Below are 20,026 nucleotides of genomic sequence, written 5' to 3'. Positions count from 1 at the left end.
GGGTTAAATAAACAAATATACATATAACGGATTGATAATAATGTGTCTGAAATCTTATGGGACTTAACTGCTAAGGTCATCAGTCCCTAAGCTTACACACTACTTGACCTAAATTATCCTAAGGACAAACACACACACCCATGCTTGAGGGAGTATTCGAACCTCCGCCAGGACCAGCCGCACAGTCCATGACTACAGCGCCTCAGACAGCTCGGCTGATCCCGCGCGGGTTAACGGATTGACTCTTAGCCCATTCCGTCACTATCGAACATATATAGCACTTCTCTCATAATACACCAACCGTCTAAAAAGTTCCAAGACATTTTGTTCTCAGTGTATAAGCGACGTCAGCACAGTAAATACTGTGGCAGCTTGAACTAACTATTAACTGTAAACAACAGTTTTGCGTTCGCCCTGCCAGTTGTGAGCAGGTATTGTTGATGCAGTGGGCGTGTCGCTGTTGTGTGTCGATGTTGTGTCACAAATCGCAATGGAACAACGAACTGACATAAACAAATGAAGTGTTCAAAACATTCTCCAGAATGTATTGAAGAACAAAAAGGTGTGCGTGAAGTTTGCCCCGCTCACCTTGACTCGCAAGCAAAAACAACGACGCGTGGACGCCTGTAGCGACTTGGTTGAAATAAAAAGCATGGATAGTTATTTTATAGGGAAAAAAGTCACAGGTGATGAGACTTGGTGTTATCAGTACGAACCTACCACAAAACGGCGAAGTGTAGAATTAATCTCTGATAGTTCGCCATGAGCGAAGAAACTGCGGATATGACGCGCGAGATGAACCACATCGCAAAGAACGATTTCTCTGACAGTTTCACGTGGGTGTATGAACGTTCTGAGCACTGTACTCAAGTATGTGTGTGTGTGTGGGGGGGGGGGGGGGTAGGGGGGAGTAGGGAGGGGGGTAGGGGGGGTGCGGAATTGCATTGTTCAGCCAGAACATTATGACAACTGAACCACAGTACTATTGACATATACACGTCCAGGCGATAGCAGCATCACCTGGCGAGGAAAGACTGCTAGTCAGACACACGCACGGTGTATGTAGTATCTGTCAGCGTGCTGTCCGTGTGTAGAATGGGGAAGACGCGCGGTCTTTCTGAGTTTGACAGAGGGAGGATTGTGATGGCCCCATTTCGGAAACTGCACGACTTGTCGGGTGTTCGAGGAGTGCTGTGGTGATTAACACGTGGCGAGTCCAATGTGAAACAACGTCCAGGCTTCGTGGTGTTGGACCGCAACCCCTCATTACAGTTTTCGGACGTCGCTGGCTTGGCAGACTGGTAAAATAGGACAGGCGACGAACCGTGGCGGAACTTGTCACCCTTTAATGCAGGGCAGAGTACAAGTGTGTCTGAAAACACAGTGGACCGAACACTCCTAACGATGGGCCTCCACAGCCGACGATCCATGCATGTGCCAATGTTTACACAATGACATCGGCAGCTGCGACTGAAATGGGCACGTGACCATCGGCGCTGGACATAGACATAATGGCACAGCGCTGCATGCATGGTCTTATGAATCCCGACACCTTCTTCGTAATGCCCAAGGGAGGGCGCGAATCCGTCGTCTTCCAGGGGAACAGCGCCCCGTCTCCTGTACTGCAGAACGTAGCCGGCCGCTGTGGAAAAGCGGTTCTAGGCGCTTCAGTCCCGAACCGCGCTGCAGCTACGGTCGCAGGCTCGAATCCTGCCTCGGGCATGAATGTGTGTGACGTCCTTAGGTTAGTTAGGTATAAGTCTAGGGGACTGGTGACCTCAGATGTTAAGTCCCATAGTGCTCCGAGTCATTTGAACGATTTTGCAGAACGGAAACAAGTTGGCGTGGCTCCATCATGCTCTGGGGAACATTTGCGTGGGTATCCATGGGCCCAATGAAGCTGGTGCCAAGGAGTATCGTACACTGGTTGCAGGCCACGTGCACCCTTTCATGACGATTATGTTTCCCGCCGTTAGTGGCATTTTCCAACACGATAATGCACCATGTCACAAGGCAGGAGTGTGATGGAGAGATTCGAGGAACACAGTGGCGAGTTCTAATTAATGTGCTGGACCTCCGACTCGCCAGATCTGATCGCGACTGAACACATGACTGAACGTGGCACTAGAGCTTATCGCCGTTCTGCCCGGAATTTACGGGAATTGGGTGACTTGTGTGCGAAGAAGTGGTGTCAATCCCTCCAGAGTCCTACCAAGGCGTAATTGCTTCCATTTCAAGAGGCGTCGCCACTGCTATCTGTGCCAAAGGTGGACATACCGCTATTAGGCCGGTAGTCATAATGTTATGGCTAATCAGTGTATGTAGAACACCTGAAGCATTAAAACCGCCATCTTAGCTTTTCACTAAACTTTATTTTAACGCAGTGACAAAAATTTTCGGGCTGGCGAGATATATGGCCATGCAGTCACAGACCTCCGCGGTATTTACCCTTGAAAATGAACTTTCCCTCAATTGACGTATTTCGATTTGCATCTGTGTCAGCAAAAACTACGCACCATTGCTGCTCTCAATAAATAACTGTGTACAAAAGGACAAATACTACTACCTTTGTGCAAAAAGTAAACAAACGGTGTTATTCAAAGTCTCGTGGCTATTACGGTTTGATATTCGCGACATGAGTAGTTCACTAAGCTCATTCCACAGATATCCCCCTCTCTGGGACCAATAGGATACAATGAGCGTATACAAAGAATGGCATTGCGAATGCTCACAGGCTTGTCTCTCTGGTGTGAGAGTGTAACGGACATTTTTAAAAAATATTGACAGGGGTACATTTCGCGAGAGCCCGCTTAGAAAACTTGGAGAACAATCATTCTTCAGCTTCCTACGTACCTGGTCCGTAGAGATCGTGCCGATAAGATTAGGGAAGTAACGGCTCGCACAGAGATGTACAGGCAATCATTCTACCCACACCTCACGGGCTGAACTTTACCAACGTCATTTGTTCTGACGTTTACGTTCGTGAAGTCACAACAACTGCTCCGTTCAACGTTACCGCCTACTGTCATGGTACACATGGTCTGAAGATGGTCACATTCTGACCAGAACCAGCCACTATTGTAAAAAGAAAAAAATAGTGGCGGTCAGGACTGTTTTAAATCCATTTTTAAGAATAGGATACTACTTTTCTGAAGCATACAATTTTACATTTCTGAACATTTAAAGCAAGTTTCCAATATTTGCACCACTTCAAAATCTTATCAAGATCTGTCTGAATATTTACGCAGCTTCTTTCTTCATTATACATAACTGCAGCAACTTCAAAAAGTCTCCGGTTACTATCGACATTGTCCACAAATCCTTAATCCAGTCATAAATTTCACTTAATACCGCCTATGACCGTACTTTTGATAATAAGCGAGGATGTGGTACAGAGTCAAATGCTTTTTAGAAATCACGGAATACTGTATCTACCTGACTGACTTGATTCAAAGCTTCCAGTATCTCATGCGAGAAAGGAGCGAGTTGAATTTTCGGAGTCCATGCTAGTTGCCATGGAGGAGGTCGTTCTGTTCGAGGTACCACATTACGTTTGAGCTCAGAATATGCTCTAAGATTCTCCAACAAATGAGTGTCAAGGATATTTGACGGCAGTTTTGTGGATCACTCCGACTACCCGTCCTAGTCTGTGACCTATGCTTTCTTCCGACTATTGAGCACTTGTTTATGTTCGAGGAATCAACGGCAGACCATAGTTGACAGAGGGGCTAACTCAGCTGCAAATTCATTGTAGAATCAGCCCTGGAGCTTTCTTCAGGTTCGATGATTTCAGCTGTTTCTCAACGCCACTGACACTAACACCTGTTTCATTCTTCTTTTCAAAATTATGAGTATTAAACTGGGGCAATTTATATGGGTTTCACTTTGTAACGGAATATTTGAAAAGATAGCTAAGGACTTCTGCTTTCGATTTGCTACCATCAGTTGCAGTTCCTGTCTCATCACGAGTGTTTGGACGCTACGGTTGGTGCCGCCAACAGTTTTTGCAAACGACCAGAAGTACACTGGGTTTTGTGAAAGATTGTTTGACACTATTCTGCTAGGATAATCTCGGAAGGCTTCACGCACTGCGCTCTTGATAGCGTAAAGCGTTTCATTTAGCATCCTTCTAGCTGTAGCTCTATGCTTTGTCTTAAACCTACGCTGACGCGACAAAAGCCACGATGCAGCGTTACGCACACATACAGATGGCGGTAGTATCACGTACATGAGATATACACTCCTGGAAATTGAAATAAGAACACCGTGAATTCATTGTCCCAGGAAGGTGAAACTTTATTAATACATTCCTGGGGTCAGATACATCACATGATCACACTGACAGAACCACAGGCACATAGACACAGGCAACAGAGCATGCACAATGTCGGCACTAGTACAGTGTATATCCACCTGTCGCAGCAACGCAGGCTGCTACTCTCCCATGGAGACGATCGTAGAGATGCTGGATGTAGTCCTGTGGAACGGCTTGCCATGCCATTTCCACCTGGCGCCTCAGTTGGACCAGCGTTCGTGCTGGACATGCAGACCGCGTGAGACGACGCTTCATCCAGTCCCAAACATGCTCAATGGGGGACAGATCCGGAGATCTTGCTGGCCAGGGTAGTTGACTTACACCTTCTAGAGCACGTTGGGTGGCACAGGATACATGCGGACGTGCATTGTCCTGTTGGAACAGCAAGTTCCCTTGCCGGTCTAGGAATGGTAGAACGATGGGTTCGATGACGGTTTGGATGTACCGTACACTATTCAGTGTCCCCTCGACGATCACCAGAGGTGTACGGCCAGTGTAGGAGATCGCTCCCCACACCATGATGCCGGGTGTTGGCCCTGTGTGCCTCGGTCGTATGCAGACCTGATTGTGGCGCTCACCTGCACGGCGCCAAACACGCATACGACCATCATTGGCACCAAGGCAGAAGCGACTCTCATCGCTGAAGACGACACGTCTCCATTCGTCCCTCCATTCACGCCTGTCGCGACACCACTGGAGGCGGGCTGCACGATGTTGGGGCGTGAGCGGAAGACGGCCTAACGGTGTACGGGACCGTAGCCCAGCTTCATGGAGACGGTTGCGAATGGTCCTCGCCGATACCCCAGGAGCAACAGTGTCCCTAATTTGCTGGGAGGTGGCGGTGCGGTCCCCTACGACGCTGCGTAGGATCCTACGGTCTTGGCGTGCATCCGTGCGTCGCTGCGGTACGGTCCCAGGTCGACGGGCACGTGCGCCTTCCGCCGACCACTGGCGACAACATCGATGTACTGTGGAAACCTCACGCCCCACGTGTTGAGCAATTCGGCGGTACGTCCACCCGGCCTCCTGCATGCCCACTATACGCCCTGGCTCAAAGTCCGTCAACTGCACATACGGTTCATGTCCACGCTGTCGCGACATACTACCAGTGTTAAAGACTGCGATGGAGCTCCGTATGCCACGGCAAACTGGCTGACACTGACGGCGGCGGTGCACAAATGCTGCGCAGCTAGCGCCATTCGACGGCCAACACCGCGTTTCGTGATGTGTCCGCTGTGCCGTGCGTGTGATCATTGCTTGTACAGCCCTCTCGCAGTGTCCGGAGCAAGTATGGTGGGTCTGACACACCGGTGTCAATGTGTTCTTTTTTCCATTTCCAGGAGTGTAAAAGGAGAGTGCATTGGCGGAGCTCTCATTTGCACTCAGGAGATAAATGTAAAAAGGTTTCCGGCCAGCTAATGGCCGCAAGACGGGAATTTACAGACTTTGAACGCGGAATGATAGTTGGAAACCTGGAATATTCCATTTCGGAAATCAAGACTCCGAGATAGGATGTAGAAAAATAAAAGGTTATTTATTTGTCACACGACCGGTTTCGGGCTTGCGCCCATCATCAAGTGTTTACACATTCAGGTACATGTATGTTTATACTGCTGGAGATCAATAAAGATGAAGCATCATTATTATAGTTACGCTGTGGTGACAATTTTGCCACGTAGTTACACACTTATTATCATTTTCACGTCCATATTTCAGTTTTATAAAGTTTAGCTTCCCCCCCCCTCCCCCCTCCCTCCCCCCCCCCCCCCCATGAACCATGGACCTTGCCGTTGGTGGGGAGGTTTGAGTGCCTCAGCGATACAGATAGCCGTACCGTAGGTGAAACCACAACGGAAGGGTATCTGTTGAGAGGCCAGACAAACGTGTAGTTCCTGAAGAGGGGCAGCAGCCTTTTCAGTAGTTGCAAGGGCAACAGTCTGGATGATTGACTGATCTGGCCTTGTAACAATACCCAAAACAGCCTTGCTGTGCTGGTACTGCGAACGGCTGAAGGCAAGAGGAAACTACAGCCGTAAATGTATGAGACAGGCGAAATACCCTCAGACTTCAAGAAGAATATAATATTTCCAATATCAAAGAAAGCAGGTGTTGACAGATGTGAAAATTACCGAACTATCAGTTTAATAAGTCACAGCTGCATAATACTAACGCGAATTCTTTACAGACGAATGGAAAAACTAGTAGAAGCCCTTCTCGGGGAAGATCAGTTTGGATTCCGTAGAAATGTTGGAACACGTGAGGCAATACTGACCCTACGACTTATCTTAGAAGCTAGATTAAGGAAGGGCAAACCTACGTTTCTAGCATTTGTAGACTTAGAGAAAGCTTTTGACAATGTTGACTGGAATACTCTCTTTCAAATTCTGAAGGTGGCAGGGGTAAAATACAGGGAGCGAAAGGCTATTTACAATTTGTACAGAACCCAGATGGCAGTTATAAGAGTTGAGGGGCATGAAAGGGCAGCAGTGGTTGGGAAGGGAGTGATGTTATTCAATCTGTATATTGAGCAAGCAGTGAAGGAAACAAAAGAAAAATTCGGAGTAGGTATTAAAATCCTTGGAGAAGAAATCAAAACTTTGAGGTTCGCCGATTACATTGTAATTCTGTCAGAGACAGCAAAGGACTTGGAAGAGCAGTTGAACGGAATGGATAGTGTCCTGAAAGGAGTATGTAAGATGAACATCAACAAAAGCAAAACGAGGATAATGGAATGTAGTCGAATTAAGTCGGGTGATGCTGAGGGAATTCGATTAGGAAGTGAGACACTTAAAGTAGTAAAGGAGTTTTGCTATTTGGGGAGCAAAATAACTGACGATGGTCTAAGTAGAGACTATATAAAATGTAGACTGGCAATGGCAAGGAAAGCGTTTCTGAAGAAGAGAAATTTGTTAACATCGAGTACAGATTTAAGTGTCAGGAAGTCATTTCTGAAAGTATTTGTATGGAGTGTAGCCATGTATGGAAGTGAATCATGGACGATAAATAGTTTGGACAAGAAGAGAATAGAAGCTTTCGAAATGTGGTGCTACAGAAGAATGCTGAAGATTAGATGGGTAGATCAAATAACTAATGAGGAAGTATTGAATCGGGTTGGGGAGAAGAGAAGTTTGTGGCACAATTAGACCAGAAGAAGGGATCGGTTGGTAGGACATGTTCTGAGGCATCAAGGGATCACCAATTTAGTATTGGACGGCAGCGTGGAGGGTAAAAATCGTAGAGGGAGACCAAGAGATAACTACACTAAGCAGATTCAGAAGGATGTAAGTTGCAGTAGGTACTGGGAGATGAAGAAGCTTGCACAGGATAGAGTAGTATGGAGAGCTGCATCAAACCAGTCTCAGGACTGTAGATCACAACAACAACACAACAAAAACAAAGTTTACCTGCATATTTCAGTACTACGATGTGCACTCGTGAAACACACTATGTTCACATGTATGTAAAGTAAGTGTGTAACTAATGATGCTTCATTTTTATTGATCTCCAGCAGTATAAACATGTACATGAATGTATAAACACCTGAGGATGGGCGCAAGCCCGAAACCGTTCGTGTGACAAATAAATAACCTTTTATTGTGGGTGGTAGCTGATATTTTTCTACAACCTATTAAGGAACAGTCACGGAGTTCGACAGCATCAACTATGGATAAAATTCATTTAATATTCTGAGAACCACAGTTTCAAGAATGCGCCGAGGATACCAAATTTCAGGCATTGCTTCTCACTATGGACAACGCCGTGGCCAACAGTCTTCACTTAGCGACCGAGAGCAGCGGCGTTTGATATCAGTGCTAACAGACAAGCAACACTGGGTATAATAGCCGCAGAAATCAATGCGGGAAGCACGACGAACATATTCGTTAGGACATTGCTCAGAAATCTGGTGTTAATCGGCTGTGGCAGCAGACGACCAACTTGAGTGCCTTTGTTAACAGCACGACATCACTTGCACCACCTCTCCTGGGCTCGTGACCGAGTTGGTTGGACCCTAGACGAATGGAAACCCGTGGCCCGGTCAGATGAGTCCGATTTCAGTTGGTAACAGCTGATGGTAGGGTTCGAGTGTGGCACAGACCCCACGAAGCCATGGACCCAGGTTGTCAACACGACACTGTGGAAGCTGGTGGTGGCTCCATAATGGTGTGGACTGTGTTTGCATGGAATGGACTGGGTCCTCTGATCCAACTGAACCGATCGTTGACGGGAAATGGTTATGTTTGGCAGCTTGCAGACCATTTGCAGCCATTCATGGACTTCATGTTTCCAAACATCAACGGGATTTTAATGGATAATAATAATGTCGTGTTACGAGCGCCTGGTGCAAGTCTTTCGATTTGACGCCACTTCGGCGACATGCGCGTCGATGGGGATGAAATGATGATGATTAGGGCAACACAACACCCAGTCACAGAGCGGAGAAAATCTCCGACCCAGCCGGGAATCGAACCGGGGCCCTTTGGATTGACATTCTGTTGCCCTGACCACTTTTTTTTTCAATCTCATTTTGTTTGCTTTTGTTCGTTGCATCTGCTCTGGGCGGACGTCGTAAGGCATCCGTGTTACAGAGGGCTGCTAACCCTCTGACCGAACACGCTGAGCTACCGTGCCGGATGACCACTCAGCTACCGGGGCGGACATTTTCATGGATGATAATGCGCCATGTCACCCGGGCACAATAGTTCGCGATTGGTTTGAAGAACATTCTGGACAGTTCGAGACCCAGATCGCGCGACACGAATCCCATAGAACGTTTATGGGACATAATCCAGAGGTCAACTGGTGCACAAAATTCTGCACCGGCAATAATTTCGCAATTATGTACGACTATAGAGGAAGCATGGCTCAATATTTCTGCAGGAGACTTACAAAGATTTGTTGAGTCCTTGGTACGTCGAGTTGTTGCACTACTGCACGATATTAGGAAGTATCCCATGAGTTTTGTCACCGTATAATGTCCGTGTATAATGCAACAGAAAAATATGCATTAGACAAAGAAAACCGGTAATTGGTCTTCGTGACAAGAACAGCAGCACGAATTGTTTGCCGGCCGCGGTAGCCGAGCGGTTCTAGGCGCTTCAGTCCGGAACCACGCGGCTGCTACGGTCGCAGGCTCGAATCCTGCCTCGAGCATGGATGTGTGTGATGTCCTTAGGTTTAAGTACTTCTAAGTCTAGGGGACTGATGACCTCCGATGTTAAGTCCCATAGTGTCTAGAGCCATTTGAACCATTTTTGTACGAATTGTTTCAGCCATTGTCGAGCGTCCGGAAGATGTTGAAAAAACTGAACAGACTGACGTTTGGAGCAGACTCCAATTTTCTTGTGACTGCATATTTACTAAGTTTCCAGCAGCATCTTTGAGGCATATGGAACTGTACTCCAACCGTTTACATATCGCTCGCGCAGGGATTGCAGAGACAACGTTAGATAATTACAGCACTCTCAGGCTTGCTGTGCTCACTCATAACAGGTACGACAGGAAGTATCCTCCGCCATACTCTTCACTGTATTCCGCAGAGTTCAGACGCAGGATCGATGAATGAAAGCTCACCGAAGGAACAAAGCAGATGGCAGCGCGTGAGTCAGGTACGGGAGACAGCATCATAGCGCATGCGCAACAGCCACAAGTTGACACAGGCGTACCACCCGAAGCGCTTGCTATCTTACGCGGAAGTCGTGACTGCTTGCTTGCACGCGTGACAGTCTCGCCGCGTCATCCGACATGCATTGTGCGGAAGGCAGTAAGTGTAGCTCCAGTTTGTACATTAAATGGCTAAACCAGTCGCTGAAGGCTACTTTTGTAAAGTACACAAATTACCAATTACGTCTAGTGCAAACCTACTGATCCTGATAATTATGGCACTTACTTCTAGATTACTTTGTTACTAACATGAATTGGCAGAAAAGCAGGTGCTTTTAAAACAGCCACTTTTCCTTTTACGCTATTGGACTACTCTTATATCTACATCTATACTCAGTAAGCCGCCTTGCGTTGTTTGGCAGAGAGTAGTTTGCCGCTGCCACTTCTCCGCTTTCCTGTTCCAGTCGCGAATAATTCGCGGGGAGAACGATTGCTGGTAAGCCTCCGTGTGGGACTCGAATCTTTCTAATTTTATCTGCATAGTCTTTTTGCCAGATATACGTAGGAGGAAGCAAAATATTTGTTGACACGTCTAGGTACGTACGCTGTCGGAACTTTTAACAATCTACCACATCATGATGCAAAAGGCCTCTCTTGCAGTGTCTGCCACTGGAGCTGGTTGATCATCTCTGTAACTCTACCGCGCTTACTAGATTAACCTTCTTTGGATCCTCTGTTTTCACTATTAGTCGTATCTGGTGCGGTTTGCATACTGACAAGCAATATTCAAGTATTGGTCGAACGAGTATTTTGTAAGTTACTTCCTTTGTTGATGAACTATATTTTCTGAGGATTCTTCCAATGACTGACAGTCTGGCAGTTGCCTTACTTGCTGTTAAGTGGTCGATCCATTTCAAATCGCTCCGTTTATTTATTTTTTTATTTACTCGTCAAGCTCCGTAGAACCAAATTGCGGAGCGAATCTCCAAGGTCATGGAACGTGTCAATACATGAAATTACAACATAAACGTAATAACAGATAAAAATAAATGTTCATGAACCTTAACAAAGTAACTCCATAAGTTTAAGTAAACGCTATCAGCAATAAAATGAAAATCAGCTTAAGTTGTCAAGGAACTCCTCGACAGAATAGAAGGAATGACCCATGGGGAAACTCGTCAGTTTCGATTTGAAAGCGCGTGGATTACTGCTAAGATTTTTGAATTCGAGTGGCAGCTTATTGAAAATCGATGCAGCAGTATACTGCACACCTTTTTGCACAAGAGTTAAGGAAGTCCGATCCAAATGCAGGTTTGATTTCTGCCGAGTATTAATCGAGTGTAAGCTGCTTATTCTTGGGTATAAACTAATACTGGTAACAAGAAACGACAATAAGGAATATACGTATTGAGAGGCCAATGTCAAAATACCCAGACTCGTGAACAGAGGTCGACAAGAGGTTCGTGAACTCACACCACTTATTGCCCGAACCGCCCGTTTCTGAGCCAAAAATATCCTTTCAGAATGGGAAGAGTTACCCCAATATATAATACCATACGACAATAGCGAATGAAAATAAGCAAAGAAGACTAATTTTCGTGTCGAACGATCACTCACTTCTGATACCGTTCGAATAGTAAAAATGGCAGTATTAAGTCTTTGAACAAGATCCTGAACGTGGGCACACTCTTAAATGTTTTGTGGAAGTAACTGCTTCCGGTGATTTGGCTGCAATTTTGTAATCATGCAGTGAAGGGTCTTTTTTTTCTATGTATACACAATACGTTACATTTGTTTATTTTGAGGGTCAATTGCGACTCCCTGCACCAAGCGTCGACTCTCTGCAGGTATTCCTTCGCTTCGCTACAATTCTCCAGCTTCGCGACTTCTGTGTATTTACAACAGCCATCGTCCGCGAAAAGCCTCCCGGAACTTTTGATGTTACGTAGAAGGTCATATATATGTGTTCTGAAAAGTAATAGTCCTATAGCACTCCTCTGGGGCATGCGCGATGTTTCTCTTACGCCAGAATACTTCTTTCTATTCAGAGTGACATGATGTTTTCTGTTTGCTAGCAATACTGCAGTCCAATCACACGATTAATCGGATATTCTTTACGGTCGTATTTTGTCCACCAGGCGACAGTGCGGAACTGCATCGGATGCCTTCCTGAAGTCAAGGAACAAGGCGTGTACTTTGGCAGCTGTATCTGCTGCTTCCTGGGACTCGGGGAACAACAGAGCGAGCTAGGTTTCACACGATCATTGCTTTCGGAACCCATGTTGGTTCCTACAGAGGAGATTGTCGGCCTCCAAAAACTCTTTAATACCCGATGGTAAAACATGTTCTAATATTCTACAACTAACCGACGTCAGAGAAATATTCCTTTAGTTTCGTGCTTCTGTTCGACGACCCATTTCGAAAACGGGAATCATACTGGCGTTCCGCCAGGTCCAGTGGCCTTCCCTCTGTTGAGCGATTTCAGTTGTTTTTCTATCCCATGGTCACGTATTTAGATATCAGCCATTTCATCGTTCGTGCGACGATTTAAAGGAAGCTTCAGTCTGGAACCGTGTGACCTCTGCGGTCGCAGGTTCGAATCCATCCTCGGGCATGGATGTGTGTGATGTCCTTAGGTTAGTTAGGTTTAAGTAGTTCTACGTTCTAGGGGACTGATGACCTCAGAAGGTAAGTCGCATAGTGCTCAGAGCCATTTGAACCATTTTTCAAGTCTTTTCTGGAAGCATCGTCTGGAGTGTAGCCATGTATGGAAGTGAAACATGGATGATAGTTTAAATAAAATGAGGAGAGACCCTTTTGAAATATGGTGTTACTGGAGAATGTTGAAGATTGCATGGGTACATCACGTAACTAATGAAGTACTGAAAAGAATTGGGGAGACAAGAAATTTGTTTCACAGCTTGATCAAAAGAAGGGATCGGTTGATAGGACACATTATGAGACATCAAGAGATCACCAAATTAGTACTGGAGGGAAGTAAGGGGGTAAAAATCGTAGAGGCTGACCAAGAGATGAATACAGTAAGCAGATTGAGAAGGGTGTACGTTGCAGTAGGTACTGGGAGATGAAGAAGCTTGCACAGGATAGAGCAGCATGGACAGCTGCATCAAACCAGTCTTAGGACCGAAGACAACAGTAACAACAATTCAGGAATGCCAGGAGCAATACCTACCAAACTTGGTACACATACGGCTTCCTGTGCTAAAACGTATTCTGTTGGGGAAGACGTGTCTAAGCCCTTAGGCGTGACGCCAGAGTGCGGCTTGGATGACATGTAAAAATAATCAAAATCAAATATATTACTGACGAATCCTCAGGTTTCGTTGTTTGCTAGGCTGATGGTAGCAGACCCGATGATATTTTGCCACTGGGAATGTGAGAAAGTTTAAGGGAGTATTTACATTTGAGTACGTTTGCTCTACATTCTTGCTGCTTAATTTCAGGTTCATGGTAAGAGGGATGTAGAATGCATTTCTAGCAGGAAAATTTAGACTGTGAATAACTACCTTATCTCCTATTGTCAAATGGTTCAAGTGGCTCTGAGCACTGTGGTACTTGACATCTGAGTTCATCAGTCCCCTAGAACTTAGAGCCACTTAAACCGAACTAAACTAAGGACATCACACACATCCACGTCCGAGGCAGGATTCGAACCTGTGACCGAAGCTGTCGCGTGGTTCCAGACTGAAGCGCCTAGAACCGCTCGACCACAACGGCTGGCTCTTATTGCCAGCAAGGTTTTATCGGTGCTGTAGCAAACATTACAACTCTGTTATGTTCTATAAGAAATGAGCGTTCCAGAAATGTCTAAGTTCAATTAGTGGGAAACATATCAGAATTCTTAGCTCTAAGTGATCGGTCTCAAAGTTTCGTAATTATAAAAGCTACTCCTCAATAATACTGCAGGTTGTGTGATGCACATTGTAAATACACTTTTACGGAAGCCAGGGCGATGTGGAAAACAAGTGCTGACGGCAGCTTGAACGATAAAATGGCATAAGATATGCTTGAATTCCTGTGGGCGACTTCCTCCCACGTACTGCTAACAAAGTACCCTTTGTCTTCGTAGTAGGTGAAACTTCAAGCTCAAACACCTGATTACAGATTGTGACAGGACGAGTCTTTATCATTCGAAAAATAGGTTTAACCAAGCCTTTTAAGGACTTAGAAGAATGGCTGAATGTGCATTTGGAATTGCAGTAGCACACTACGGAATATTTAGAAAAACAGTTTGAAACGAAAGTTGGACAACAGAGCTTATTGTAAAAGCTCTTTGTGTTTTATATAATACCGTTGTTGGCAAAGAGAATACACTGAACAATGCAGATTTTGTAGAGGCTATCGACACAAGAAATCTCTTTCACTGTCCCTTACTGAAGAAAATATTGTCTGATGAAATAAACGATATTAAAATGTAACTTATGTGTTTCACATTATAAAGGAACATCTTTTCTTTGTTAGTCCAAATCACAGCGGTTGTGATGTTGTGCATGTGTCGTACCAAAGGGCTGTGCGTTCAAAAACGACTAAAGTAACTGCCTTTTTCACATCGTAACTGAAACTGCTTCCACAAGCTTGCAACAAAAACACTGCTCGAGAAACCGCGCAACGAGGAGAACTCAAAAACGGCGCGACTACAGTGGCCTTGAAGCAGCCAATCACGGCTCACGTTTCAGGACGGGGCCCCCGATGGTCGCTGCTTGAAAAACAAACCAGTCTGAGTTTACATCGTCGACTGGCGTGAATCTTAGCGGTCAGCGATGGAGCAGGTTAAACGCGCCGGTAAGTTTGAGAGGGATTTTGTTTCATCATCGCCAGGCAATGCTGCGAAGTGCGTGCAGCGAGGCTGAAGCTCCGCAGTCGGCTGATACTCGTTGCCGTGTTTCTATTTATCTTCTCTGTTACCCCACAGTTCTGCTGTGGAGATGCATTAGATGGCTTAGCAGACCATTCCTGGCAGGTAGCAAGTGGCTACTTACAGTAGATTACACTCAGTAGAAGGTGGAGGACGTGGCTGTGCCCTATGAAGTTTGCAGCTCTGACTTTTCTCACTTTCCAGTTTTCGATATTTCTCCTTAAAAAAAAGTACCAGGTGGCTATAATTAATGTGCAGCTGCTCACAGAGATCTAGTGTAGGCTGCAATTATAGTATGAGAACGAAATTTGGTAGATATTCTAAAGGATTAATGCAGAATCGCTTTACACTGGGAAAAAAATTAGTTCCAATTTTGACCACCAGGTGCAAATATGACGCTTTGAATGCAAGAAAGACGTATAGAAATGCTCCCATACATAACGGATTAGGAACAAGATGGGGGTAGAAAAGTTCAAACAGGTGAGAAAGGCATAATGCTTATTTCATTATTAACACCACTTACATAGTTTGTTCCGGATGTTCACTGGAGACATTGACCAGATGCTGTACAGCCCCAGATTCCCACCTGGTGGCCAAAACTGGAATTAATTTTTTCCCAGCATAAATCGGTTGCACGTTAAGCATTACCACGTTTCACTGCTGTACATTAACTACAACACACTTTGCACTTTGGACCTCTGTGGGTATTATGCATATCCATTATGGATATTTTAGAACTGTGACTGTATATTGAATGTAAATAAGTTATACACAACTGCAGCCAGTCACTTTTTTTTTAATAATAATGCTTTATTACATGAACCGGTTTTCGAACCTTTTCCCCAGGTTCATCTTCAGATGGTTTCGGGAGGATCCGGGAAGTTACGTCATTACTGTAGTAGCACAATGCTGGGTGCTGCTTCTATGGAAGAAAGATGGGTCACACTTTAATGTATCATGCAAACTCGGTGGATAGATCCTGAGAAATCAGTACCCAGAAGAACCACCTCTGGCCGTAATAACGGCCTTGATACGCCTGGGCATTGAGTCAAACAGAGCTTGGATTGCGTGTGCAGGAACAGCTGCCCATGCAGCTTCAACATGATACCACAGTTCATCAAGAGTAGTGACTGGCGTATTGTGATGAGCTAGTTGCTAGGCCACCAATGACCAGACTTTTCAGTTGGTGAGAGATCTAAAGAATGTGCTGGCCAGGGCAGTAGTCGAACATTTTCTGTATCCAGAAAAGCCTGTACAGGAGCTGCAACATGTGGTCATGCATTATCCTGCTGAAATGTAGGGTTTCGCAGGGACCGAATGAATGGTAGAGCCACGGGTCGTAACACATCCGAAATGTAACGCCCACTGTTCAAAGTGCGGTCAATGCAAACAAGAGGTGACCGTGACGTGTAACCAGTGGCACCCCATACCATCACGCCAAGTGATACGCCAGTATGGCGATGACTAATACACGCTTCCAATGTGCGTTCACCGTGATGTCGCCAAACACAGATGCGACCATCATGATGCTGTAATCAGGACCTGGATTCATCCGAAAAAATGACGTTTTGCCATTCGTGCACCGAGGTTCGTCGTTGGGTACGCCATCGCAGGCGCTCCTGTCTGTGACGCAGCGTCAAGGGTAACCGCAGCCATGGTCTCCGAGCTGATAGAGCATGCTGCTGCAAACTTCGTCGAAGTGTTCGTGCAGATGGTTGTTGTCTTGCAAACGTCCCCATCTGTTGACTCAGGGATCGAGACGTGGCTGCACGATTTGTCACAGCCATGCGGATAAGATGCCTGTCATCTCGACTGCTGGTGATACGAGGCCGTTGGGATCGAGCACGGCGTTCCGTATTACCCTCCTGAACCCACTGATTCCATATTCTGCTAACAGTCATTGAATCTCAACTAACGCGAGCAGCAATGTCGCGATACGATAAACCGCAATCGCGATAGGCTACAATCTGACCTTTACCAAAGTCGGAAACGTGATAGTACGCATTTCTCCTCCTTACACGAGGCATCACAACAACGTTTCACCAGGCAACGCCGGTCAACTGCTGTTTGCGTATGAGAAATCGGTTGGAAACTTCCCTCATGTCAACACGTTTTAGGTGTCGCCACCGGCGCCAACCTTGTGTGAATGTTCTGAAAAGCTAATCATTCGCATATCACAGTATCTTCTTACTGTCGGTAAATTTCGCGTCTGTAGCACGTCATCTTCGAAGTGTAGCAATTTTAATGGCCGGTACTGTACATCTAACATCCTTCCAGCATACGAGAGAAAGTTGCAAATGTCCTGAAAAACACAAGATTAAAAATTGGGTTCACTCCACCTAAAAACTACGACAGAATGTAATACATAATACAAAGTGTGATCAAACGGTGCTTATTCAGAATGTAGCATGTCAAGACTGCCCAGTGTCCTTCCTGAGTCAAACAGGCCGAGATTTCCACAGTAGGTATACAGAGCGCATTAGAGCCTAGATACACAGTAATCACACAACATCAGCAATAGCCACACAAATACGAATTTGGCAAAGTAGAGCAAAACGTGTAAGTACGTCACAGACTAAATAAAGGTCATCAAACGAATGTGTCACAAGAACTGGTGATACATTCACACTACAAAAAGTATGGAGATAAAATAGAGAATGAAGAACTCGAAAGCAACAGAGTGAATTTCTTCAGATGTTTCGATATTTTCCTCAAACAAGCAAAATATATATCATTCAGAGAAAGAAACACCGTTGTAGATAATATACAAGTAAATAGTGGTTTTAGATTATGGATGGACAACGCCCTCTGCAGTATATTAGAGCGTATGTATTCTGTGGACTATCTATAGCGTATGCACTACTGGCCTTTGAAATTGCTACACCAAGAAGAAATGCAGATGATAAACGGGTATTCTTTCGACAAAAATATTATACTAAAACTGACATGTGATTACATTTTCACGCAATTTGGGTGCGTAAATCCTGAGAAATCGGTACCCAGAACAACCATCTCTGACCGTAATAACAGCCTTGATACGCCTGGGCATTGAGCCAAACAGAGCTTGGATGGCTTGTACAGGTACAGCTGCCCATGCAGCTTCAACCTGATACCACAGTTCACCAAGAGTAGTGATGGCGTATTGTGACGAGCTAGTTGCTCGGCCACCATTGACCAGACGTTTTCAATTGGTAAGAAATCTGGAGAATGTGCTGGCCAGATGCAGTAGTCGAACATTTTCTGTATCCAGAAAGGCCCGTACAGGACCAGCAACATGCGGTCGTGCATTATCCTGCTGAAATGTAGGGTTTCCCAGAGATCGAACGAAGGGTAGAGCCACGGGTCTTAACACGTCTGAAATGTAATGTCCACTGTTCAAAGTGCCGTCAGTGCGAACAAGAGGTGACCGAGACGAGTAACCGATGGCACCCCATACCATCACGCCGGGTGATACGCCAGTATGGCGATGAGGAATACACGCTTCCAATTTACGTTCATCTCGACTGCTAGTGATACGAGGCCGTTGGGATCCAGCACGGCGTTCCGTATTACTCTCCTGAACCCACCGATTCCATATTGTGCTAACAGTCATTGAATGTCGACCAACGCGAGCAGCAATGTCGCGAAACGATAAACCGCAATCGCGATGGGCTACAACCCGACCTTTATCAAAGTCGGAAACGTGATGGTACGCATTTCTCCTCCTTACATGAGGCATCACAACAACGTTTCACCAGGCAAACCCGGTCACCTGCTGTTTGTGTATGAGAAATCGGTCGGAAACTTTCCTCATGTCAGGATGTTGTAGGTGTCGCCACCGGCGCCAACCTTGTGTGAATGCTCTGAAAAGCTAATCATTTGCATATCACAGCATCTTCTTCCTGTCGGTTATATTTTGCGTCATCTTCGTGGTGTAGCAGTTTTAATAGCCAGTAGTGTATATATGATGACTTTTGAGCATTATTAAAGTAAATAAGTTGTTTGTTCTCTATCAAAATCTTTCATTTTCTAACTATGTCTATCAGTAGTTAGTGCCTTCAGTAGTTTGAATCTTTTATTTAGCTGGCAGTATTGTCGCTCGCTGTATTGCAATAGTTCGAGTAACGGAGATTTTTGTGAGGTAAGCTTATTGTTAATCAGGGCCATTGTTTTGTAGGGATTATTGGAAGTCAGATTGCGTTGCGGTAAAAAATATTGTGTGTCATTTAAGTGATGATCAGAATAAGTAAAGAGAAAACTGTTTGAGTACGTTGAGGTTCGCTCAACTGTTTGAAAATCAAAGAACGTAGAAGTTTACCACCACAATCATGCTTAATTTTTCATTGGGGACGTTACAACACATTATATTCTGCTGCCACTGAACACAGTCCTCGAGGTTGCTGCATTTTTTCTGGCAGTTTAGTCATAAGGAAATCGGATATCTGGCTGAGAGTCATCACAAGATTCCTAAGGTAATGCAGTTTATTCACAAACGGAGTGGCTTACAGAACACCAGTTTTGACTGATGCGTGAGTTACTAGGTTGGGGTAACTGAAGAGAAGAGGATATCAAAAGAAGAGAGGCGGGCTCCATAGCGGTTTCGTTTCGGAAGGATAAGAGCGTTACCGAGATGCTCGTCGAACGCTATAAGAGAGGCGTTTTGCAAATGGAAACATTAACCTAAAAATTTTGATGACCTTCTTTCCAAGGAGAGTCAGCCAACATATTACCACCTGCCACGTACATTTCGTGCAATAATCACAACGAGAAAGCCAGTGAAATTAGAGCTTCTATTGAAGAATTCGATATCCGTTCTCCCCACGCATCATTATCGAACAGAGCACGAAAGGGGGGAGAGGATAATGCTCTCAGAAGTATCCTCTGTCACACACCGCAAGATAGCTTGCCGAGTTCAAATGTAGACCTGTGTGAAACTTGTTGTTTGTTGTTCCTTTTACTATCCGCAGCTGTGAAGTGACACCGGTTTTTGTTCCAGAAAAGATCGTGTGCTACCACGGCAGCTGGTCGGCCTACAGGACCGGCAACGGCAAGTTTGAGATAGAGTACATACAGCCCCAACTGGCCACCCACCTCATCTACAGCTTCGTTGGAATGACGCCTGAAGGAGAGGTCAGGATTATTGATCCGTGGCTGGATCTTCCTGAAGGAAAAAGTAAGTAATCTTAAGAAGAGAACAACTGCTTTTCCAACACACATTTTAGTGACAAGGAGTAAACAGAGGCACACTGTCCAAT

At 45.4% G+C, this 20,026-nt stretch overlaps 1 protein-coding gene across 2 annotated transcripts in view; it reads left to right on the top strand.

Moving 5' to 3' along the window:
- The first annotated feature begins 9,987 nt into the window (after window positions 1–9,987).
- Window positions 9,988–20,026, top strand: part of LOC126266982 (acidic mammalian chitinase-like) — an 81,285-nt gene continuing 71,246 nt past the window's right edge. The window contains exons 1-2 of one of the 2 annotated variants that reach the window (XM_049971719.1): window positions 9,988–10,076; window positions 19,768–19,944. In XM_049971719.1, the coding sequence (XP_049827676.1) occupies window positions 10,058–10,076; window positions 19,768–19,944 (196 nt within the window). In that variant the 5' untranslated portion in view covers window positions 9,988–10,057. Of the gene's footprint in view, window positions 10,077–14,653; window positions 14,720–19,767; window positions 19,945–20,026 lie in introns of those variants that run through there. The other variant, XM_049971718.1, reaches the window with a different exon arrangement.

This window comes from Schistocerca gregaria, chromosome 4 (assembly GCF_023897955.1).
Source record: "Schistocerca gregaria isolate iqSchGreg1 chromosome 4, iqSchGreg1.2, whole genome shotgun sequence".
Lineage (NCBI taxonomy): Eukaryota > Metazoa > Arthropoda > Insecta > Orthoptera > Acrididae > Schistocerca > Schistocerca gregaria.
The sequence above is the reverse complement of the archived record's forward strand: the minus strand, read 5'-3'. Positions and strand labels throughout refer to the sequence as shown.